General features: G+C 44.8%; 1 protein-coding gene across 4 annotated transcripts in view; it reads left to right on the forward strand.

The window, feature by feature from the left end:
* PDXDC1 (pyridoxal dependent decarboxylase domain containing 1) overlaps positions 1-15,101 on the forward strand; it is a 52,415-nt gene that overhangs the window by 29,551 nt on the left and 7,763 nt on the right. For all 4 annotated transcript variants that reach the window (XM_073899465.1, XM_073899466.1, XM_025855604.2 and 1 more), the window contains 7 exons: positions 533-617; positions 1,515-1,563; positions 1,866-1,967; positions 2,832-2,957; positions 6,864-6,914; positions 12,253-12,316; positions 14,514-14,602. In XM_073899465.1, coding sequence (XP_073755566.1) covers positions 533-617; positions 1,515-1,563; positions 1,866-1,967; positions 2,832-2,957; positions 6,864-6,914; positions 12,253-12,316; positions 14,514-14,602 — 566 coding nt within the window. The remainder of the gene's footprint in view (positions 1-532; positions 618-1,514; positions 1,564-1,865; positions 1,968-2,831; positions 2,958-6,863; positions 6,915-12,252; positions 12,317-14,513; positions 14,603-15,101) is intronic.

Raw genomic sequence — 15,101 nt, forward strand, 5'->3', positions numbered from 1 at the left:
GCAAGTGTGGAAAAGGGTATCTTGGGCACATAGCGACAGAACTAAAGTACTGTAGCCTTGTTAGTGTGAGATAAGTAGACTCCACACTAATTATATAAATTCATGTAATCCACTAAGACATAGTAGTTAAGAATGCTAATGAACGTAACTGAAAAATATAAAGGAAAACCTGAGGAAAAATTGATAAAATACAAGTATAAGTTGACAAACCCACCATCTTAGTGAGAGACTTGAATATATTTCTCCTGAAGGAATATCAAGTATATAGAAAAAGGCATATAGAGGTTTTAAGTAATAGTATTAACAAGCTTGCTTCTATACATACATACATAAAATGGAGAATATGCACACTTCAGAATTTGAATAACCAACTTGTAAAAGTTGATTTTAAGCTGGTTCACATAGAAAATCTCAGTAAAACAGAATGTTACTTCCTTCTTAGAGATAACGTATTTAAAAGCTTTTATCATGCTGTAAAGACTCAGAAAGTATTTGTTGCTTTCAGTATCCTTTTTTGTGTGTTTTATCCTAGGAACTGCGGCAGTAGGGCACACAGATAAGATTGGACGTTTGAAAGAACTCTGTGAGCAGTATGGCATATGGCTTCATGTGGAGGGGTGAGTGGAGGGTGAGGTTGGCTCCGTGGTGGGCCTGTATGCAGTGCTCATCAAGAGTGGGCATCCAGGCTCTTACTTTTTGTAACATTTATCTCTAAAGGCTCACTGGGTTCCATAGTAAAGGTAACAAAATAGCCCAAAGTGGCGGTGAGCGAGAAGAGATTTTACTGGCTCATGTAACTAAAAAGATGGTGTTGGGATTATTTTAGGCACAGCATCAGCCAGGGCTCAGCATCTTCCTCTCTCCACCCTCTCCCCCAGTCACTTGGCCTAATTTCCTCTTTGGTGCCTCCATTTATAGATAGACTTTCCTATTTTGGTGCAGAGTAGTTGCAGGGGCTCCAGCTTGCTTTCCAGGTTTGTGTCCTGAGGGTCACAAGTCCCAGCAAAAGTCTCCTACTGAGCCCATCACCATGGCCAGGGAAATGTAACACTTCCATAGTTTCAGTGATTTGCCCACCTCTGGAGCAGGTGTCTCCTCCACCCAAAGCTGTGGTCTCCTGGGGGAAATTGGGGTGGTTTCCCAGAAGGCCTTAGGGGAGGATACGGGGCAGCCGCTCCACAAATCCATCCCCAGCATGCCATAGGAGCTGGGTTATTTTGTCCCTCTGGGAAAGAGTTGATGACTAGAAAATCTTTTATATGAAAGATATAAAACAAGACACCCATTACATCACATCAGTAGGTGATATCCCGTGAAACACATTTGATTAAAGCGCATTTTCAAGGTTTTGCTGAAATTGGTATATGCCACATTTTCTGTTAATATAAACACTTATAACCCGGCTGAAAGACATTTAAAATGTCAGCTTGAAACAACACAGCTTTTTTTTTTTTTTTTTTTAAGTATAAACTTAGTGAATAAGCAGCAATAAATAATTTGTGTTTTTTTTCCAGTGTGAATCTGGCAACCTTGGTTCTAGGTTATGTCTCCTCATCAGTTCTGGTATGTGATTGATTTACTAAATACTGTGTTTTTAAGAAGGAATTTAAAATCACTTAATCCCCAACGCGCCTGGGTGGCTCAGTTGGTTAAGCATCCAACTCTTGATTTTGGCTCTAGTCTTGATCTCAGGGTCGTGGGTTCAAGCCTCATGTTGGGCTCTGTGCTGGGCATGGAGCCTACTTAAAAAAAAACAAAAACAGAAACAATTCCTGATGGCTTTTCATGTTTTTATGAATGGAGGAGGGTGTTGGGTTTACTGTATTCTGATGGTCTCTAACAAAAAGTTGTTTTCTCTCTGGTAGGCTGCAACCAAATGTGACAGCATGACACTGACTCCGGGTCCATGGCTGGGTTTGCCGGCTGTCCCTGCAGTCACCCTTTATAAACACGACGATCCTGCCTTGGTAAGCTCACTCTCACTGGGAGGGACTGGGGAGTGGCTAATAATCATTAGTGAGTCTGGGAGCAAAATAGGGAAAAAGTGGAAAGTTTCCTTAATGCCAGTTCTGTGACTTTTTTATCAAAAAAATGTTTCTAATGTAAGTGAAACAATACTGTATACGTTTTTCTCTTTATTCTCCTCATAGGCCCCCATGTGTATGAGGAACTTTTTATGATATTTTATGACTGTGTAATATTCTGTTACTTAAATACGGCAATTTAATCATTCTCCATTTGTCAACTTTTAGGATGTTTTCAAATTTTTGTTACTAAAATAATGAGCATCTTTCTGTATTTCAAATTATTTCCTTAGACTATGTCCCCAGAAGTGACGTTACTATTAAAAGTAGTTAAAGCTCTTGATCCCCATTGTCTAGAAGGTTGTAACATACTTTTTCTAAGAAGTGGTTCTTAAGAGTAGATCAGTTAGTGATAGGCCTATGCAAAATAAGCTTTAAGTGATTCTTACTAAAACGGTTAATGTCTTGCTCAGTCAATAGTGGCCAGGTGTTTGAGGATACTCAGAACAGCCTTGGAAGGGGCTTCCTCTTGAGTGCCTGAGAGTTCTGGCCGTGGAGCACGACCCATCTGGATTCTCATCCTGGCTTTGCCACACCTGAGCCGTGAGCCCTTGAAAGCAAGTTCTCTGACCTAGGTTGTCTAGAATACTTCCCTCATGGGGCCGTTAGATGGTCAGATGAATAAGGCAAGCCAAGTGCCTGGCATAGCATCTGAACTGTACTAAGTGCAGAGGAAATGGTAACTAGATAATTCTGCTGTGTGTCTTCACTGGCTTTGATCGCTAAAACCATATTGGCTTTTTTTAGACTTTAGTTGCCGGTCTTACATCAAACAAGCCAGCAGACAAACTCCGTGCCCTGCCACTGTGGTTGTCTTTACAGTACTTGGGCCTCGATGGGATTGTGGAGAGGATTAAGCATGCCTGCCAACTGGTGAGTAGAAACCTCAAGTTTAAATGAGCCACCAGGGGCGCCTGGGTGGCTCAGTCGTTAAGCATCTGCCTTCGGCTCAGGTCATGATCCCAGGGTCCTGGGATCGAGCCCCGCATCGGGCTCCCTGCTCCGCGGGAAGCCTGCTTCTCCCTCTCCCACTCCCCCTGCTTGTGTTCCCTCTCTTGCTGTGTCTCTTTCTGTCAAATTAATAAAAATCTTTACAGAAATAAAAATAAAAAATAAATGAGCCACCGATACTCTGTGGCAAAAGCAGTGATGGAAAACTGCCTCAGTGCCTCATCCACCGTCCATGACCTTGTTGTCTGGATTTGGCTTCTCATAAGCAAGCAGATTGCATGCGTACATTTTCTGTGTGGAGTTCTGGGAGGGACTACTGGGGTCTCCCAGCAATTGTGGCCACATGAAATGAGATTAGATGAATGCCCATGTCAGCATAGGATGAGAAAAGAAGTCACAAGATGAGAGCCAAGGAGTGAAGGAAGCAAAAGGGGGTGGGAGGTAAATGTGGCCCCTGTCTCTTGAGGGGGAAGGAAATATGGCCACTGGGGGTTAATGGTGGATGGGCTGCGTGTTTTTAATACCAGCTGGCTTGGGCTCCCTAATGGCAAGGCTCTAGGGACAGTTCTATAATTCTCCTTCTATATGAGGCGTTCTTGTGAAAATGTGTCATTATGCTCTAGTTTAGAAAGCAAAGAAAGTCATGTTTATGCAGTTTGAGCTGAGTCTGAAAGCTTGCCGTCGCCTCTCTAAGTCTGTTGGCTTACGTGGTAGACGGGGGTGATGTAATAAGAGATTGTTAGGAGGCCTGAATGAGCGCATACGTGTAAGGCTCTCACAGTAGTGCTTGATCACATGCAGATGGATTTAAAAATAAATCTTTGTTTTAAATGTGTTCTGTGGAATCAGTACTTCCTCATGTGACATTTTTATGTTTAGGGGAAATTCGTATCTTTGTGTCACTGTAGCAGCTGTCTTTGGGTTTGTAATGTCAGGATCGTGCATCCTAACACTCCTTTCTCATGCAGCAGAAACACTGTAAATGAAGTAGTTTGATTTTTACATGAGATAATTTCAAGATTTGTGTTCATTAGGTTTACAAAAGCACATTTAAAAAAAAATTTTGTCACTGGACTGTCAGCTTACGTCTTGAGGTTTGGTTATTCAGAAGGGGAGGCCTTTATTTCCGTGGTAACTTAGTCACTTTGGGGAAGGTCTGGGCATCAGGGGAGGGCTCTGCAATTCCCTTTGGCTTACAGAGCACAGGAAGATAATGAGACATTAACTACCAAACCCTTGAGGTCACTGCAGCTCTGTCTACCTGCAAGCAAACGCTGTAGCTGGTCACAGGGCTGCTGACCATCTCTGATGGCCTGTCGCTGACTCCCCGCTGCTCCCAGCATGTGGGAACCTGCCGGGAAATGTAGCACGTGTGGTCACCTGTATGTTCATGCCTCCTAGCCCATCCGTGGGGGCAGAAATCTCTATCCTCCTCCTCGGCTTCCTCCCATCATCTTCGTTGTCATTGTCCTCCTCATCTGCCTGGGAAGCAGTTAGTATTTGCTCAGTGCAAAGCACTATGCCGCGCACTGTGCATGCACGGTTTCATTTGCACTTCCTAGGATATGAAGTCCACTGGTGACAGCATACTAAGAAGTAGTTTTCATGAGGGGTTTTCCAGTGTCTAACACTCAGTAAATAACTGTGAATGAATGAATCCCAACCCCATAACGTAGATGCTCTTTTATCCCCACATCAATAATGAGAGACCTCGGATTGAGATTACAATAGAACGATGAGGGGCGCCTGGGTGGCTCAGTCGTTAAGCGTCTGCCTTTGGCTTAGGTCATGATCCCAGGGTCCTGGGATCGACCCCACGTCGGGCTCCCGCTCGGCAAGAAGCCTGCTTCTCCCTCTCCCACTCCCCCTGCTTGTGTTCCCTCTCTCACTGTGTCTCTGTCAAATAAATCTTTAAAAAACAACAACAGTAGAATGATGAGGAGATAAGTCATCACACACACGTGATGCACACGGTGTTCTGGAGACTTTCCAGGCACCTGACACAACAACCCTGTCAGATAGCTACTCTCCTCATTTTATCATTGAGGGACCTGAAGCACAGAGAGGCTGAATAAGGTGTCCAAAGTCATAGCTAGTAAGTGGCAGATGGACTTACTCCTTGTCCCACAGGTGAGATTTTGAACTCAGATGTGCTTATTCCAGACCCACCCCATGCTCTGAACAGCTCCTCATTTATCTTTGCTCTTCCTTCCCCAGAATCAGGTTCTGTGTCTTGCGCATATTTGCACTCAGTAGTTCTGTGGGGTTTTTTTGAGCTTTAATTGGCATATAACATTATATCAGTTTCAGGTGTACAACACGATGAGTCAATATTTGTGTATATTGGGAAATAATCACCACAGTTACAAGACCAGTTAGCACATGTCACCATACATTATTACGGAATTATTTTCTCTTGTGATGAGGACTTTTAAGATTTACTCTTAGCAATTTTCAGATATGCAGTATAGTGTTATGAACTGTAGTCACCATGCTGAACATGACATCCCTGTGACTGACTTACTTTACAACTGGAGATTTGTATCTTTAAGCCACCTTTACCCATTTTTCCCACCTCCCACCCCCTGCCTCTGGCAGCCACCAGTCTGTCTGGGAGTTATGAGCTTGTGGGGTTTTTTGTTTTGTTTTAGATTCCATATATAAGTGATATCATACACTATTTGTCTTTCTCTTTCTGATTTATTTCACTTAGCAAGCATAATGTCCTGAAGGTCCATTCATGTTGTCACAAATGGCAAGATTTCATTCTTTTTTATGGTGAATAATACTTCCTTGTGTATGCATATTACATACCACATTTTATTTATTCATCCATCCATTGATGGACACTCAAGTTGTTTCTCTATCTTGGCTATTGTAAATAATGCTGCAGTGAACATGGGGGAGGGGGTGCAGATATCTTTTCAAATTGGTGTTTTTGCTTTGTTTGGATAAATACCCAGATGTGGAATTGCTGAATCATAAGGTGGTTCTATTTTTAAATTTTTGAGGAACCTCCATACTCTTTTCCATAGGGGCTATGCCAGTTTGCTTTCCTACCAATAGTGCTCTGGGGTTCCCTTTTCTCCACATTCTTGCCCACATTTGTTACTTCTTTTCTCTTTGATACTAGCCATTCTGACAGGTGTGAGGTGATATCTCATTGTGGTTTTGATTTGCATTTCCCTGATGATAAGTGATACTGAGCATCTCTTCATGTGTCTCTTCATCTGGATATCTTCTTTGGGAAAAAAATCTCTATTCAGATCTTCTTCCCATTGTTTAATCAGATTTTAGTTTTTTGCTCTTGAGTTGTAGGAGTTGTATATATTTCGGACATTAACTCCTTGTCAGGTAAATTATTTGCAAATATCTCCTCCCATTCAGTAGGCTGACTTTTCATATTGATGGTGGTTTCCTTTGCTGTGCGGAAGCTTTTTAGTTTGGTATAGTAGTTGGTTTTTGCATTTGTGGCCATGTACTGAGTAGGTTTTGAAAGAATGAATGACTTATGTTGCTAATATGACAAATTCACATATGTCTTATTAGAAAAAGCTTTTCTGGAAGCACTGCATGTAACTTGCAACTGAAAGATCGGGGAATGTTTGCAGTTGTTGAAAAGCAAGAATTGGCAGCCTACCTGAGGAGTCACCAGGTGACAGACGGCTTTATCTGCCTGAGATCCTTGTTTGCAGGCCTGCAAAAATCCTCCTGAAAACCATTTCTTAATATGTTATGTTGACCTAGTGAAATTATGATAAGTAATTATTAAATACATATAATTTAATGAAATTACGGTAATCACAAGCTGTTGTTTCTCTTTTGCAGAGTCAACGGTTACAAGAAAGTTTGAAGAAAGTGAACCACATCAAAATCTTGGTACAGTATATAATTTGATCTGTTTTTGAAGTAAATAGCTTAAGTTCAAGTTAGAATGATCTCCAGATTTGATGCATTTCAGTGTAATTGTGACAATTCTAGTAAAACCACATTCTTTGGATGAGAATCATGCACATCCTGATGACCTACCTCTACAGAAAGCACAAACCCCAGAAATTTGTACCATTTGCTGAACCCCTTTGGTGCTTTTCATATAATCATTTGTAATTTTATTCTGTTAAAATTTAGAAATGCACAAACACTGTTGACCACCTGACCAGTGATTTTAAAACACCCATCTTCCTGATATGAAAAGTCATTTTGTCTCTCACAGTGTTTTGGATGACTTTTTCTGAAACCTGACACTAGAATTTTCATTTGCACAGAGTGGGGAGTAAGGAAAAGATAAGCACGTGATCTTGCTCTTGTCTTCCCCTGGTATCTCCCTAAAAGATGCCAGACTCTTATCAGAGAGTGCTGTCTTGGGGTAATTACTGGACAAGGAGATGAGGATTTAGCAGGGCTAATAACCAAGTATCAGTTCAGGCTTGAATGTTTTCATGTTTTGCTTCATTGTATTTTAGAATTTCAGAAAATATAGGTCAGATTCTAATTTAAACAGGGTCACTGGGTGCTGCATTACACAATTAAGTGCAAAACTAATACGTGAGTTAATTTGGGGTTCAAGTTAATAGCGTTGATTTCCGTTTTAGTACACAGTTTGCTTTAAGTGCCTGAGAGGGGGGCTGCTCGTCATTGCCTTCAGAGTAGGAGTTTGGAGCCTATTCAGTTGACCTGAGATGACCCAAGTTCTAGTTTGGAAGAGGAGAGTGGCCCATTGGAGAAGCAGAGGGATGCATGTAAGTCAGGAGACTTGGGTTCTCATTTCAGCCATACCACCGAGGCCCTGTGACATTGAGTCATTCTCTCAACTGCCTAAGCCTGTGAGCTCAGTTGTCAGTGAAGGTATGTTGGTTGGACTCCTTTAGTAAACAGAGAAGCCCAGACTATGGACTAGCATGAGCAAGATGGCAGGAATCAAGGCAGTGCTGGGCCAGTGGACTTTCTGTCCCTCCCTCACTGAGCCCACTTGGGCTCTCGTGTCCTCTCTCCCTCCTCCTCCTCCAAGCTGGGAGATTCTGCTGGTGCTGGTTAATCACCAGTGGGTTTGGGGCATCTGTGTAAAGCCAGGGAACCCTGCTCCATCCCTCCCTCCAGTGGATGCTTTTCTCAGGAAAGGTACAACCACCGGCCAACCCCTTGCAGCACTGAGGCTTCGGTAACAGCCTTCATCACAGCTGCTGGGTGTGAGATGCGTGCTGCGTGCCGTGCACAGCGCTGAGCACGGGGGTTCTCTCATTTACCCCTCACCGTAGTCCCCTGCATGTCTGCTCTTCCTTCTCGCTGGAAGCGCTGTTCCTTTCCATTCTTTTCAAGACTCATTTCTTACCCTTCAGATCTTAGTTCAAATATCATGTCTTCAGGGGCGCCTGGATGGCTCAGTCAGTTGAGCATCCGACTTTTGATTTCAGCTCAGGTCATGATCTCAGGGTCCTGGGATCAAGCCCTGCATTGGGCTCCCTGCTCAGCAGGGAGTCTGCTTGAGGATTCTCTCTCTTCCTCTCCCGCTGCCCCTCCCCTGCTCACTCACACTCTCTCTCTCAAATAAATAAATCTTAAAAACAACCAAAAAACCCACCAAATATCATGTCTTCAGAGAGGCCTTGCCTGGCTGTCCTATGTGAGCCAGCCCTGCCACTGTCCATCACTCTGTCCCCTGGGTGTGTCCTTCATTGCAGTTCTTAGTACCTGAGACTGTGTGTTCCTTGTCTTTCTTTGTAGAAGCTTTGTATAGGCGGGGACTTTTGTCTTTTGGTTTTTTCATAGTGTGCCAAGTTTAGTATTTGGCCCAGAGTAGGTATTTAAGTGTGAATGAATAAATCTAATCTGTGAGTGGGTCACAGTGGCTGTCTCCTCCTTGCTGGTGAGGAAGCAGTACCAGAGCAGTTCAGTGACTTGCTCGGACCACACGGCTAGGACGCTGTGGAGCTGGGATTCACACCGCAAGGCCTGTGTTCTGAACCAGTGGGCCATTCTGTCCCCGGTTGGTTTTCAGGAGAACTTAGTATTTGTCCTGCTTCAGGGACTTGTTACAAAGGGCAGATTAGATAATGTATGAAAAAGCAAGTGAAGATTTTAGGGCATCACAAAATCCTGGTCATTATTAAATGGCTTTTGTTCTTGCCACAGTTTTTGTGTGGTGTTCCCATAGATCCCCAGTCATTGAGTCCTCACGGGATGTCACTGCAGTGGAGTGATGTTACTTCTGTCTCTCTTCACTGTGGTTACGTGTCCCGAGTCTCATCATAGTAGGTGGCAGGGCCGGGACTTGAAGCCAGGGTGTTGGAGACGAGCTGTGTCTGCAGCATAGACGCGCTTCCGGGCTCAGCAGCCCCGGGCCCCTTCCCACTGCTGGGAGGCCTGGGGCAGCTGCTGGGTCCGTGGGCCGGTGCCCGTCCTCCCAGCAGCCGAGTCGTGGGCTGTCTGCCTGCCTCTCCTGGGCACCTCCGGGGCGGAGGGGGGGGTTCTAATGTTTCACCCTTGCCCCTGAAAAAAAACCGCAGAATGCCCCCGGGCTCCGCTTACATGTCTGCTGGCCTTAAGATCGTCTCCGTCCTTAGGGTCCTGCTCCTTCGACCGTGGTCGAAAATCCTCGGATTTTCTAAAACTCCTGCTTGGACTTGGGCTTATTAAACTTGAGGGTTCTTTTTTTTCTTCCCCCTGATCAATTGTGTCAAGTTTGTTTTTGCAGATATGACCTCTTTCTCCGGTCTCACCTCTGGACCTTGAGTTGGCAGCATAGTGAACCTTGCCGCTCCGTGTGCCATGCACCCCTCTGACTCGTCCCAGCGCTGCCTCTGCTGCTGCTGCCTCGTGAGCTGCTCCAGGCCTTTCTTTGCTCCTGAGCTGCCTGGCATCTGCATCAGCCATTCGCTGGGTTTTTACTTTCGGTGACAACTTCTGCCTTCTGGCATGTTCTTTCTAGTTCTTATTCAAGTCGGTGCCTCCTTTTCGGTCTTTTTTTTTTTTTTTTTTAATTGTTTCTGGTCTTCATTTTTCTATTTGAGCATGGTTGTTATCGTCTATTTCTGAATTTCTGATTGTTGCTTTAGTATTTCCGTTCTTGGATCACCCCTGGACCATGTCTGCTGACTCCTGCCTGTGTGGATGTGTCATAACCTGTCACTGAGGGCTAGATGTTTTTGCCTGTGTGACTGGCCCAGGTCCGTCTCTGTCAGTTCCACAGCTTTAGGACTCCTGCGCCACATGGGACATCAAGCCCGCTGTGGTGCACACCTACCTGATGCTTTGCTCTCTCATGAGAGAATTTTTTTCTCCCTCTGTAGACAGAGCCTCATGTGGCAGTAAGCCCTCTTGCTGGTCAGCGGGTGGTTTTTCTCTCCCTCTTTTCACCTGGAGCATCCTTCAAGGGTCCCGGATTTATGTGCCCTTTACTGCCATCCGCACATGGGCCTAAAGACTCTAGATGTTAAAGCCAGGTTCCCATACCTGCTCCCCTCCCTCCAGCCCCTGCTCAGCCAACAATATTCTTTGCTTTCTCTTCTTTCTAGATATACTGTTTTTGTGAGCCTAGCCGTGGTTTAAAAGTTTTTTTGGTTATCAGGATATTTAATCCAGCATTTCAGTCTGCCATGTGCTAGAAGCAGAATTCTGTGTACATAACCCTGGACAGTATTTCTCATGCACTGACATTTGAGACCACCAAGCTCAAAGAAATAGGAAACCAAAGACTGTATTAAACTATATATAGAAGTCTCGGCACTCAGATCATCCTGCCTTATCCTAAGTGAGGATGGGGGAATGGCTGTAGAATTTTGTTGCTTTTGTTTCTGTTTCCTTCTTGGGTTTACTCCATTCTATTTAGGTATTAAGCCCCTCCAGCTTTACAAGTATTAATAGATTTATTTGTTTATGTGAAAGTCAAAGGAGATGATAGGTGAGCACAGGAACCAGCTCAATAAGTTGGTAGATTGGATACACATCTTGCTTGCTCTGAATCACATCCAAAGGCAGATGCTTAACGATTGAGCCACCCAGGTGCCCCTGCACATTAGCATTTCTGTCATGGAGACCTCATCTGCAGAGCCTTGGAAGATAGGTTTGAGGGTTTTGTTGTTGTTGTTTTTAAAGATTTTATTTATTTGAGAGAACACGAGCAGGGGGAAGGGCTGAGGGAGAGGGAGAAACAGATTCCCCTCTGAGCAGGGAGCCCAACGCGGGGCTCGATCCCAGGACCCTGGGATCATGACCCGAGCTGAAGGCAGACGCCTAACCAACTGAGCCACTCAGGCGCCCTGGAAAATAGGTTTTATGACTAGAATTGTTGAATGCTCAGAGATCTTCTGTCCCTGTGTGTCATATTCTGTCAAGGGCATTGCTGTTCCCTTTGTATCCTGACCCTGTGGTGGAGCTGAGGGCCAGCTGTGTGTTTGTTCAATGGTGAGCATGAACTTCATGCTGGCTTATCTTAATGCAGTGAATGTTTTTGTCTGTAATGAAATCCATTAATGAAGTTAGTCATCTGACCCCTGTTCCCGAATATAAGGACCGTTTCAGTGATTGAGAAAATATGAGGCTTCAGAAGCTCTAGACTGTGTTTATCTTCTTGCCAGCAGGACTTACATCCTGTTCTGAGAGATTTACAAAGTGAGAAGAATACTATGTCTGTGAATATAATATATGTTGCAGTCAGGGGCACCCAGCTGGGTGGCTCGGTCGGTTAGGTGTCCAACTCTTGGTTTTGGCTCAGGTCATGATCTCAAGAGTCGTGAGATTGAGCCCCGTGTCGGGCGCCACACTGGGCATGGAGTGTATTCTTCCCACCTCCCTGACACCCCCCCCCCCCCAGCTTTCTCTCTAAAATCTAAAAAAAATTTGCAGTCAGTCCTGCTTGAGTTAGCATAATTTCTAGATTCTTGAAAGCTTAGCTCTCCCAACACTGATTCTGGTTATACTTTTTCCTTGCCTCCTTTGATCTTTGATGGCAGGCTTATGTTTATTATTATAGTTACCTCCTGCTTTAATTTCAGCATGCCAGTGTCAGATGTTATAATTCAGGGGCAGTGTATTTTTAGAACCGGCTTAGAGTTATTTCTAGGAATTTTACTAAACCCTTGATTGTTGTTTCTGTAGCAACTGAAATGAATTTTATGTGTTAAGAAAATACGCTTATCTCTAGCCTGTTTTTCCAAACTCCGTTTTATTTTGCAGGTGTTGGGGTTTAGTGTTACTTGGTAATATCAGATTGATTTTTCAGGTGGAAGATGAGCTCAGCTCTCCAGTAGTGGTGTTCAGGTTTTTCCAGGAATTACCGGGTTCAGGTAAGGGATTCTAAAAAGAGTTATTTTTGTACTTCTGTTTAAGGGCTTTGAATTTTAAACCATTTCAACAGATAGAGTCTAAAATATCTTGCCTGCTAAAATCTTCAGTCATTGTTTCAGAAAATGTTAACAATTTTCAGGGCACCTGATTTTGGCGCAGGTCATGATCTCCCCCCGGGGTGTAGAGCCTGCTTAAAATTCTCTCCCTCTCCTTCGGTCCCTCCCTCCCTCCACTCTTGTGCATGTTTGCTGTCTATCCAAAAATAGTAATAATAATTTTCACAAAAACTCCCGGCCTAAATGCCTTAGCATTTTACTGGTAGTTTCCTGTGATCGAACCAGTGGTTTCCAAATGCCAGTCCCTGGACTCGTGTTAGAATGAGTGGGTAAGAGTCCCTTGAAAAGAGAGGTCTGGATGCATATGTATATACAACCTAGTGAATCAGTATCTGAGGTAGGGCCCCTAAATCTCTCTTTTATTTTTTTTTGTTCTTATCACAGTTTATTTTTTTAAGTAGTTTAAAATACTATGTAAACACACAGTAGAGACATTGGCAGTTGAGATTGGGAATGACCTGAGGCTATTTTTAAAGGATGCCCCAAGCGCCCCCACCCTAGTCCAGGTTTTTCTCACCTGGACACAGCCACGGTCCCCACCAAACTGACCTCTCACCTCCGTGTACTGTACACGCCCCATTCGGGACCATTCTCTGCATGCAGAGCGGGTGGTGGTACATGTGGGAGTCCCGTTGTGGCCTGTCGCTGCCCAGACCCTTCAGTATCTTACTATTTCTGTTGAATTAAGTCCAAGCTCTGTACCTTGTGAGGCCTGTGGGGTCTAGCCTTTGCCATTTTCTCTGACTTCCTTTTAGGCCACCTCTTCTCTTGATCATTGTGCTTTAGTCAGACTGGTCTTCTCTGAGTTTCTAGAACATTCTGCACTGTCCTAGAGCAAGACGTTTGCACTTGCTGTTCCCTTTGCCTCAAGCACATTGCCTTCACTCTTCTTCTGGCTGGCTCCCTGTCACCATTCAGGTCTCCGTAATGTCCAGCCTCCTCAGAGAGGCCTTTCCTGTCTGTCCTGTCTAAAGCGACTGTATCAGAGTCCCTACCTTTTTTCATGGCTCTAGCTAGCAACAGTATATGGTGATTTCATTTCTTTCTTTACAGTGTTTCTTCAATAGAATACAAACAGCAGGATGCCAGAAACCTTGTCTGCCTTATATCCCACGTGCCCAGCACAGCACCTGGCACAAGCAGGCACCCAGACCATTTGAATGAAAGGAGGATAATTCTGTTGTGAGGCCCACTCTGGGTGCTCTTGGGTTCCCTGATTTACCTCGCACAGTGGTTGATAGACTAGTTGGTAACTTAAAATGTTATACTTTCATTTCCTCTCAAAGTTCTTGAAAGAAAGACTTTTTGTTTTTTTTTTTAAAGGTTTTATTTATTTGTCAGAGAGAGAGAGTACAAGCAGGGGGAGCAGCAGGCAGAGGGAGAAGCAGCTTCCCACTGAGGAGGGAGCCTGATGCAGGGCTCGATCCCAGGACCCCGAAAAAAAGACTTCTTAAATGAAATTAAGAATTCTATTTGTGAGACTATATTCAAGCATTATATTTTTCATGAGGAAAAAAGTTGTGGAAGCTTAAGATACACATTTTCAAGAAATTTTAGTTGTAAAAAAAAAAAGTTTACCATCTTGTGTGTATAGTTCAGTAGGGTTAAATATATCCACATTATTGTCCAGCAGCTCTCCAGAACATTTACATCTTGCAAAACTGAAACTCCATACTCATTACACACTAACTCCCCATTTCCGTCCTCCCTCCCAGCCCCTGGCAACCACCATCTACCTACTGTCTCTTGAGTTCGACTCCTGTGGGTACCTCATACCCATGGAGTCATGCGGCATGAGTCTTTGTAACTGGCTTATTTCACTTAGTGTAATGTCCTCAGGGTTCATCCATATTGAGCTTGTGAGAGAATTTCCTTGCTTTTTTAAAGATGAGTAACACTACGTTGTATGTATACACCATGTTTTGTTTACCCACTTATTGTGAGGTAGACATTTTAATTTCTGTAATATTTGAGACTTCTCTCTTGGGTTCTGTTGGGAGCTCAGTGAAATAAGGTTTGAGGGCTGTGTATGGAGCTGTGTTTCTAGAAGGTGAATCCCCTTTCTGTGTTCTGGTGTCAGATCCAGTGCTTAAAGGCATCCCTGTGCCCAACATGGCACCTTCGGCAGTCAGCCGGGAAAGACACTCGTGTGATGCCCTGAATCGCTGGGTAAGAATGGCGGTCGTGTGCTCGCTCTTCTCCACCCCAGACGGGGTAACACGTGCTCACGTCTGAACACATGCTCACGTCTGGGACATCAGCCCCCAGGAGGGACGCTCCTGTGGAGGTACTGGGCTTCCCTCTAGGGCCCTTGCTCGGCTCACCGCTCCCCGTGCTGCGTGACATCAGGCAGGGCCTTCCAGCACGACCCCCCCCCCCGAGGAGACCATTTCCTGGCTGCTGAGGCCGGCCGTCAGACCGCACGCGGACGCGGGCTGTGGGGCAACTGCTTGGGAGTTGCGGTGAGCGGCTGTGGTGGTGTCAGAGGGCGCATGAGCCAGAGCCCCCGAGCGCCTGGCCGTCGGACAGCAGGGACCGAGGGCGCAGGGCTCCGGCTGCCTTTCGGCGCTGAAATCGCGCCTCCAAGACTGTTGTGTAAAGAACGCTGTAAACAGTGTCAGTCAGCCCTGGTGTAGCGTGCGGTCATGCCCCCAGCGGCTTTGGTGAG

This window comes from Callorhinus ursinus, unplaced genomic scaffold (assembly GCF_003265705.2).
Source record: "Callorhinus ursinus isolate GAN/ISIS: 27379988/994484 unplaced genomic scaffold, GSC_fseal_2.0 scaffold13, whole genome shotgun sequence".
Lineage (NCBI taxonomy): Eukaryota > Metazoa > Chordata > Mammalia > Carnivora > Otariidae > Callorhinus > Callorhinus ursinus.